Source organism: Adiantum capillus-veneris, chromosome 11, assembly GCF_014529385.1.
Source record: "Adiantum capillus-veneris isolate H3 chromosome 11, ASM1452938v2, whole genome shotgun sequence".
NCBI lineage: Eukaryota > Viridiplantae > Streptophyta > Polypodiopsida > Polypodiales > Pteridaceae > Adiantum > Adiantum capillus-veneris.
In genome coordinates this window covers 151,062,937-151,072,725 of record NC_140941.1, presented here as the reverse complement: position 1 = coordinate 151,072,725, position 9,789 = coordinate 151,062,937, and the positions used below count along the sequence as shown (strand labels likewise).

The following is a 9,789-nucleotide window of genomic DNA, read 5'->3' as shown; positions in this document are numbered from 1 at the left end:
AGAAAGATATTGATTTCAATGAAATATTTTCTCATGTTGTAAAAATGAACACAATTAGACTTGTGTTAATCCTTGTGGTTTCTCATGATTTAAATCTTGAGCAAATGGAAGTAAACACGGCATTCCCTCACAGGTGACTTAGAGGAGGAAATTTACATCCTTCAACCAAAAGGGGTATGAAGTAAAAGGTAAGGAGAAAATGGTTTGCAGATTAAAGAAGAGCTTGTATGGTTTAAAGCAAGCACCAAGATAGTGGTACTTGAAGTTTGATGAATGGATGTTGGATCATGGATTCAAAAGATGCAACTTAGATCACTGCGTCTAAACAAAGAATTTGGGAGATGGGAAGTTCATCATTCTAATGTTGTATGTTGATGACATGTTGACTGCAAGTGCTAACATGCAAGACATCAAAGACCTAAAAGAGGAGCTCTCTAAATTTTTTTCAATGAATGATTTAGGTGCTGCAAAGAAGATACTTGGTATGAAGATATCAAGGGACAGGATGAAGAAGACAATAAAGCTACCTCAGGAGGATTACATCAAGAAGGTACTAGAAAGGTTTGCAATGCAAAATGCAAAAACGGTTTCTACACCTTTGGCTGGTCAATTTGAACTAACCAAGGATATGTGTCCAAAGACACAAGAGGAGATAGCCTATATGTCTAAAGTTCCATATGCTACAACAATAGGTTCTCTTATGTATGCTATGGTATGGACAAGGCCAAACATTGGACATGCATTGGGAGTTGTAAGTAGGTTCATGCACAACCTAAGTAAAGAGCATTGGCAAGCTATGAAGTGGATACTTAGGTATCTCAAAGGAACAACAACAAATGCTTTGTATTTTGGAGGAGCTGATATTTTTTTGCAAGGGTATGTTGATGCAGATATGGCCGGTGACAAAGATACTCGAAGGAGCACTACTGGCTATGTCTTCACAGCTGGAGGCACAATAAGAAGCTGGGCTTCAAAGCTGCAGAAAGTGGTCTTGCTTTCTACCACGAAAGCAGAGTATGTAGCAATGACAGAGGTAAGCGAAGAAATTATGTGGCTTTACATATTCTTAGAAGAGCTTGGATTCAAAATAAGACAATTGTGTCTTGTACAGTGATAGCCAAAGCACTATCCATCTTACAAAGAACTCATCCTTTCACTCAAGGAAAAAGCACATTGAGGTGAGATATCACTCCATACACACTCTTTTGGAAGAGGGACAACTAAAGCTAGGAAAGGTGCATACAAGTGAAAGTCATGTAGATATGTTTACAAAGGTAGTTAACAAGGACAAGTTGAGATGTTGCTCATCTTCAATCGACATTCAAGGATAAGAAGCCAGGATGGAAAGCAGTCACAGGTTTGGTTTGGAGATCAGTCTCCCTGTGGGAGATTGTTAAGCATGGAGCCTAATTTACCCCTTATAAACTTTTTTATTAAAAACGCACATTTGTAAGGCCCCCGTTATGACGAGAAGCCATCGTGCGTGAAGAAAAATCCCTCATCAAAAACCCAAAATTTCCACGACCCCTGAATATTCATTTTCATCAAAATATTATGGCTGAATGGCGGCCGAAAAGTGGTCAAAAAACAGCCGGTGGTCGGTAGTCGATGGCCGGTGGTCGATTTCAAATCGGACTTGTCTTCTCAAGGGCGACCATACATGGGCACATGGGAGAATTCAACTCGGACTTGTCAACACAAGGGCGGCTACACACGACTGCCTCTCATGAGAGTGGGCAACCCTTTTGGCCTTTAAAATGAGGTCTTTTCTACACACAAAAAAGGATTGAAAAGGTGAAGCATTGTGTTGCATTGTGAAGTTGATACAACAAGGTAGATGTGAGATGGTGAGAGTGAAGCACAACAGGAGCTCCAAAAGGGTATAATCCCTTTGTAATCTACTTCTTGTTTTGAAGTACTAAAGCCATTGAGTGGCTGCTTTCCCATGGACGTAGCCCACATTGGCTAAACCACGTATATCGTGTGTACTCTCTCTCTACACTATAATCTCTCGTGTGTGAAAAAAATATCTCTCTCCATTAAGTAAACTATTCAAATATCTACTTAGCTACATCATATTCCCTAACATTATGTTGATTGTCTCCTCGATTGGGGATGTATGTAGTTTGTGCTCTTGGATTGGAGTGTTGTCTTTCTTCATCAAGTTGTAGCCTAAAGTTCAAGGGGAGGATTCCTCTTGTATTGACATTCTTAGTGGATAAAGAATCTTCTATGTATTCCTCCTAGTCCAAACCTCAAGGGGAGGATTGTAAGGTGTGAGCTTTTTCCCAGAGTACTCTGAAGTATGAATCAAGGAGAGAAGAGAAGGAATTATCCCACATGCAGTGGTGCAAGGCTATAGAGCTACTTAAAGCTCATTTCATGAACGAATAAACACAAGTCTATTTTGCATTACATCTCCCTTGTTTATGGTGATCTTGTGATGGCTTAACAAATACTCAAGATCGTTTTTATGAGTCCAAGTTAATTGATCTTGGAACTTAATTCGCTTGAGTGATAATCTAGCCAACACACGCTCACTTGTGTGCACAATGTTTCTCTTTCATCCACCCTAGCTAGCACGATCGCATTTTCAAACATGGTGAAATAGCGTGGCAATGAATTTAGAGGGAACGACATAGCCATCTTAACCGACAAGAAGTTCACATGACATATCTCGATAGGAAAAATTTGAAGGCTCTATTTGGAGAATCCACCAAACCTTTCAGAAAATCTAAACCACTAAGTGGTGAGCAATTAATTGAATTTACTAGAATAACAATCAATATTAAATAATAACTTAGCACACACCACTGCAGTTCAAGACAACAAAGTAGATTCCAACAAGGAGCAAGTCAATCAAGCAAAAAGTTTGCAAGACCAAATCATCGACATCGTACCCCCTCCAAAGAAACGAAGACAAATGAAGAGAGCTACATACTCTACTCCATAAAGTGCAAAATCAACAATCATATTTACATAGGTATGAAAATTGATTATGAAGCCAAGAAAAGAGCACGCATCACCAATCCTCCAAAATGAATGAGAGATGATGTGTCAACCTTCCCTTCGTTCTCACAAAACTTTGAGTTCTAGATTTTGCACGAAACTAACAATAGGACTACTACAATTGTATTAGAAACATGAGAAATTATTTCTCATCATGCACCTCTAGCAAGGGATACAATAATTTAAAGGGACATCCCCCTAAGTGCTCCAAATAGTATTACTGAAAGTACCACAAAAAGATATAATATGTAGTCATTTGCTCCATTTGTTGTAGGGTAATTTCTCTAGTTTCTGATTCTACTCTTTGTCGAACATTTCTTCACCTCTCGTGTAAGTAGTTTTTGAGAGTGTCCATTTTGTTATATGGTCCACATCAATAACCTCATCATACATTTACATTTACCGATTAAACAATTCCACTCACTGTCATAGAAAGAATCCTAACTGTGTGCGCTTCTACATTATTTAGGAAATTAACATCAACGCCTATGGAACTGGATGATCCATTCCACCAGGCAATTCACTTGCTGCAATACCATTTGCCAACACAAGTCCAAATTCTCATACTCAAGAAATACATGTACTTATGGGTACAAGAACAAGCCTTGTGACTTGACAAGAGTGATTGGCTCATGACATACTACCATTACAAGTTTTGAGTCCCTTACTATGCTACGTGGAATGAAGTCACTGGGAAGATACATATAAAGGTCAATCGTTTGTAGCATTGCTCCTCTAAAGGACACCTTTTATTGTTCGTAGGCATATTGGCAAAGCTACATATCCTTAAGCACATCAGCTTTCACTTCCACAACCTAACTCCACAAGACATCATTGATTTCACACTATTTATAAAAAGGCACTGTAATTATGAAGAGCTCAAATCAACAACAACCGTCAACTTCATTTATGAGTAATAAATACTTCCATTCTTTACATATCTCTACTACCCTATTCAATTACACACTCCCAACAATTACTCCATCACAATGGTCCTCCTTGCCAATATCAGTGTACAAAGTTTTTTCCTTGCCTATTGTTACCTTGATTGTCTAATACTGATTTTGACAATGAGCAAAGGAGAGCAATGCCATGTGGTAGCAAGTGATTGGTTTTTTAGAAAATGCTTCAAATCAAGCAGTTCACCTTCGATAAACCTTGCTTGTCTTCCTTTCTATTGCATTTCACTACCTTCTCTAGCAGCCACATTCCCTTCCATTTATGTTCTACATCGATAAATTTTAAGACATTGCAACTTTTGCCTTCCATCTTGCACTTTCACAAGAGCTACTTGCTTCCACCTTCTCCTTTATTTTTCCATTCATTACTTTCACTAACATCCATTATCCCAATCAAGACTTGGCAAGTAAACTAGTGTGCCTTGAATGCTTCACTATGTATATGGTAAGAAGTAAAAAAGTGATAGTGGTGTGGATTTTTCCGTGTGGCATAGTTTGTGATGATGGCTTTATAGAATCTCTCCTCGAAGCTTTCGCCAGAAACTCCATGATCTCGCATTAGAAATGAGATTTTGCATTAAAAGATGTATGTGTGTAAACATTTTCACATTATAATAAAAATGAAATGAGATGCATTTTGTGCATTTGCGATGCTTGTGCTTGAAAAAAAAGAGCAAAAACCATACGTATTTATAGTGTGAAGTTGGCACGATTCTCCACATTTATAAAGATTTCATAGGAAACATGCCCTTCCCTTGCCACTTTTATCCCCTCTATTGTTGAAGGGGGACTTATGCTTCTCCTCCAATGTTGGAGGGACTTTTTATTGTAAAAATATTATAATTGTACAAGGAGGAACTTATTACCGATGTTTTATAAGACATGTATCATTCCACTTTGCCATGTCTTGGTGTATTGTCCGTGTGTCCCTTTGTTGGGCATAACGAGTCCTTGTCACCTTCATCTGAAATCTTTTCATCAATAAAAATGATATAAATTCATTGATTTATTGTATACATGATGTAATCTAAGAACTTTGGAGATCACATAGAGGAAATCAAACACGGAATATAAGTGTACCTTTGCTATTGGTCGTCTGCATCGAAGCACAATCTTGGATGGATCGGCTGCTAGACCTCCCTTGCATTGTTCCATCACCTTCCCACCAGTATGCGTTGTGTAATCGTCATCCCTTCCGCGACTTCTGCCAACATGTCGACTATCACATTTTTTTCTTTTATCATACCTACCATTACCTGCATTACTTTTGATGTTCGTGGTTCTTTCAACATTCATGATATTGTATACTTTTTCTCATTAACCAAACATATAATGAAACACGAATTAATATGCACGAATATTGGCCAACAGTCGTTAACTTGATCTTGGAGCAAAGATGGAGTCTTCCTATTTACAAGATAAAAAATTGAGATCTCTTGCAATTAGTGCACCTCTCTCTCTCTCTCTCTCTCTCTCTCTCTCTCAGTCATTAAATTGATGTTGGAGCAAAAACAGAGTCTTCCTATTTACAGGATACAAAATTGAGATCTCTTGCAATTAGTGCACCTCCCTCCGTCCCCCTCTCTCTCCCTCTCTCTCTCTCTCTCTCTCTCCACCATAGACACATACGCACATACATTGCCCACCACAGACAGAGCCATTGTGCTCTGGAGAGCTAGATGCCCACATCTAGGAGGGCGACCATGACATCGATGGAGGTTCCATCGGAGGATGATGACCATACTAGCACGGTATGGGAGACATCCAGTACGGCTCTTCAACGACCGATGCAATACTTTCTAGGACAAGACCTGGTCCAGGGCATCCTTAGACATCGATGGAGGCTCCATTGGAGGATGATGACCATCTAGCACAATATGTGAAACACCTAGTACGGCTCTTCAACGATCAATGCAATACTTTCTAGGACAAGACCTGGTGCATGCATCCTTAGACATCAAGGAGGATGAGGACTATTCTAGCACGATATTAAAGACACCTAGTACGGCTCTTCAATGATCGATGCAATACTTTATAGGACAAGACCTGGTGCAGGGCATCCTTAGATATCGACGGAGGCTCCATCGAAGGATGAGGACTATTTGACTATTCTAGCACAATAGGATTTCAGTCTAACGATTTTTGTCTTTTAGTTTAATCTTTCATTTTACTTCCTTTTTTTTTTGGGTGCAACGATTTTTGTCTTTTAGTTTAGTCTTTCATTTTACTTTGGGCACCGAGACATTGGATTACATCCACAAAGACTGTATTAGTTTGGTCTCATAGGCCTTTTCAAGACGTTTAACATAACATCTCTCTCTCACAGAGGAGTTCGAGGAGCCCCCACAGCATAACAACACCAGAGGCACAAGAGGCATATTGCTTGATCGGGCGATAGAGTTGGGGTGGTCCCGTCACCCACGGATGAGAGGGCCCACTCGATATCGACACAGATTGCGATAGAAGATCCATACCATACTAGCGTGACATAGGAGCCGTCCCGGATACTGATGTATATGTATATGATGCCTCGACGACTGTCAGAGAGCTCCATTGTATCAACTCACCCTTTGTCTTCCCTTTGTATCAGCTTTCATCCCACCCCTACCCACTATTTTCTTTTCAGTTCTTTGTACTTTTTGTACCCAGACCTGGTATTAGATTCACCACATGTAACCTTTTGGTCTCATAGGTCATTTTGGACTTTTAAAGACGTTAATATTACATTTCATTTCTCTATCTCTCTCTCTCTCTCTCTTTCTCTCTCTATTTTGCACTTGCTGAAAACGTCCCAGAGTGTAGAGCTGTAAGCTATCTCTTTCTATACCCTTTTGCACCTATTGAAAACGACACAGAGCCTTCATAGCTTCCTGTCTATTGCCGTTCCTAGATTCTCTCTCTACCTCCCTCGCCCTCTCTCTCACCGGCTAAAAACGCTACAGAGCGCTTCTCTCTACCCTTTTGCACCTGTAGAGCTGTAAGTTCTCTCTCTCTCTCTCTCTCTCTCTCTCTCTCTCTCTCTCTCTCTCTCTCTCTCTCTCTCGTATAAGCTGTGTGTGTGTGTGTGTGTGTGTGTTCAACCTACAGTGAGCCGAGGCAAGATGGAAGATGATGACAAAACAAGGAAGGGAAAAAAAAGTAAAATTGAAAAAATACCTCTGCAAGTGCTCTGTGTCTGCGGCAATAGCTCTCTCTCTCTCTCTCTCTCTCTCTCTCTCTCTCTCTCTCTCTCTCTCTCTCTCTCTCTCTCTCTCTTTCTCTCTCGTTCTCAGAAACACACACACAATTTCTGCGCAGTCGATTGACGAACGCTCTATGCACCCTATATGCTTCACTAAGGTAATTGGAGCCACTACTTTTATCACCTACTGGGTCTACATTTGATCCGTTAATTAATTTTCTAAGAAGATTCCTTCGGCCCTTAGTCTTTAAAAGCAAACAGCGAGTTCGAGGCGCTGCACACGCTGTGCTATATCCTCCCCCCCCCCACGCCATCCTCTGCAGACTAGTCCATCGAAGCCTGTGTTGCTCTGATCGTCCTATCTGCCACACAGCTGCAACTGCACAGGAGAATTTATCCTCCGTGCACATCCTCGGTCGTCCCTCACACAGAGTGGTCTCTGCGCGTCCTGCTTGCCTCATGCATTTCAGTCTAGCCATGACTGTTCTGTTGCTGCGTACATGCGTCCATGGCTCGAGGGCCTTGCGATTCACAACAGGAAGCAACGAGAGAAAAGCCACAGCACCCTCTCGATCTACCCCGACCCTTCTGCAACAGGAAATCTTCGAGCAGACGAACTCTGCGTCCTGCTGAGCTGCAAGGCTGTCGGCTCAGGGCGTTCAAACCACGGGGGGAGAGAGAGGGACAGAGGAGACAGAGAGATCTGTCCGCCAAAGACATGCGCACGTCTTCGCAATGCACCGTGCACTTTCCAAAAAATCATGTCTCTGGCCTCTCTCTTGTCCACACGTGCTAGAAAACGCACTTTTCTCCTGAAAGCCACCAAAGGATCTATGATGATTCTCCTTAACGAGACATGCTTCGAAGATTGCGGCCACATACTCACCAACTTTTCCAATGCTTATCCACCCGTTTTTTTCAAAACAATAGCTTCTATAGCTTTACTAACTTTTCTAACTCTATTTCTGCTCCTTCCCTTTTCCCACTTCTGTGTCCAATGAAAAACAGCCAGGTGGAGTGCAGCGTTTCCAAAATCGCTCCTAGATAATCAAGGTAAACGATCCAGTAGCTTATCCTCGCGGAGGAGCAAAACTAAATTGTATAAGCTGGAGACGGATGGTGGCCATGGCGACTGCCTTCACGGTTGCTGTTGCCAGCAGCCGCGAGGCCGGTATCGAGCTCTCCTCTCGGTTCTACTCCTTTTCATCATCTCTCCCTGTTCCGCGTAAATGCAGGCTATGGCGGCAAAATGAAACAATTTCGTCTCTGTCCCCATACATCCATCATAAGCCTCTACAGAGAACTGGAGTGCCAACCCTCTGCTTACCTGCGTCGGCTCCTATTTTGACCCCCCTATCAGATCTATACGATTTTATCTGCAGTGGCCCCCTCCTCTCCAAAGCGGGCCTTGACCCGAATGCTGTGAAGGACTCTCTCGATGAATGGCTCGAACTTGGACTTCGCTTATCCCGCAACCTTGGTTTCAACGAGCTCTTCTTGACACCCGAGGAGAAAATCAGGGTTTATCATTACTACATTCCAGTCTTCATGTGGTGTAAGCAGCAGCTAGCTCATCATCAAGCTCAATTCAAAGAGGGGGAGGACGTCCCTGCACTGGTGGTAAGAGTTGCCATAACTAATTATTCTCTGTGTGACCCAAACTGTATATCTTCAGAAAAACAGATATAACAGTCACTTGCAGGATGTGCCATTATAATTTAGGCAATCATAGTAAAGCTTGAAAAATCAGATTTTTAGGGTAAGGGTTTGCACTTAAGACAAGATCTTTTGTTCAAAATCTGGAGGGTTGTCACAACATTAGTTTTGGTGACCTCATTGTCTAGTCTTGAAACTAGTAGGTCACCTGACAAGGCGGTAAAATAATGCAACAATACCACAAGCGAGGGAAAACTCTTCAATCAGAACACACAAAGTGGTGGAGTTGCACTCTAAAGAGAGATTGGCCCCTCAAGAGGCACTTCTTGCGGTGTTTCTCTTTATATCGATTATCCATCGTGGTTACAATTGTTCTCTGTGATCCCACTCACATGATTCAAGTGCTAATGGGACTGTTGCCTCTAATTTATAGGGTTGGGGTTTGCACTTAAGATCTTTTATACAAAGTCTGGATGGTGGTGTCACCACAATAGTTTTGATGACCTAAGTGTCTAGTCTTGAAACTGGTAAGTCACCTGACAAGGTGATAATATAATGCAACAATACCATAAGTGACGGAAAATAGCAAAGCAACTCTTCGGTCAGGAAACACAGTGGTGTAGTTGCACTCTAAGAGAGATTGGCCCCTCAAGAGGCACCCCTTGCGGTATTTGTTTTTATAGATGAACCCACTCCCATGATCTAAGTGCTAATGAGACCGTTGCCTCTAATTTATAGGCACCTAACCTTAATAGCAACTCAACTCATTTTCTTTTACAATTGTGGACCAAAAGAACATAAATATATGTTGCTATTGGCCAAAAGCAGCCCATAGTAATAATCTGCATAAAAACTTGTACACCAACAGTTGTCACATCGGTAGGCCACATAGATGTCACGCCACCGTACAAAGTGTAAATTGTGGCGTGTTTTTGGGCCGCTCCAATCAGCTCTAGCCTCTAGGTTTGCTCGAGTCGAGTGTGT

General features: G+C 41.6%; 1 protein-coding gene across 1 annotated transcript in view; it reads left to right on the top strand.

The window, feature by feature from the left end:
- Positions 1–8,207: 8,207 nt before the first annotated feature.
- The window catches only part of LOC147448226 (P-loop containing nucleoside triphosphate hydrolases superfamily protein), a 45,942-nt gene continuing 44,360 nt past the window's right edge, over positions 8,208–9,789 (top strand). The window contains exon 1 of the mRNA XM_086524103.1: positions 8,208–8,769. Coding sequence (XP_086380229.1) covers positions 8,266–8,769 — 504 coding nt within the window. The 5' untranslated portion in view covers positions 8,208–8,265. The remainder of the gene's footprint in view (positions 8,770–9,789) is intronic.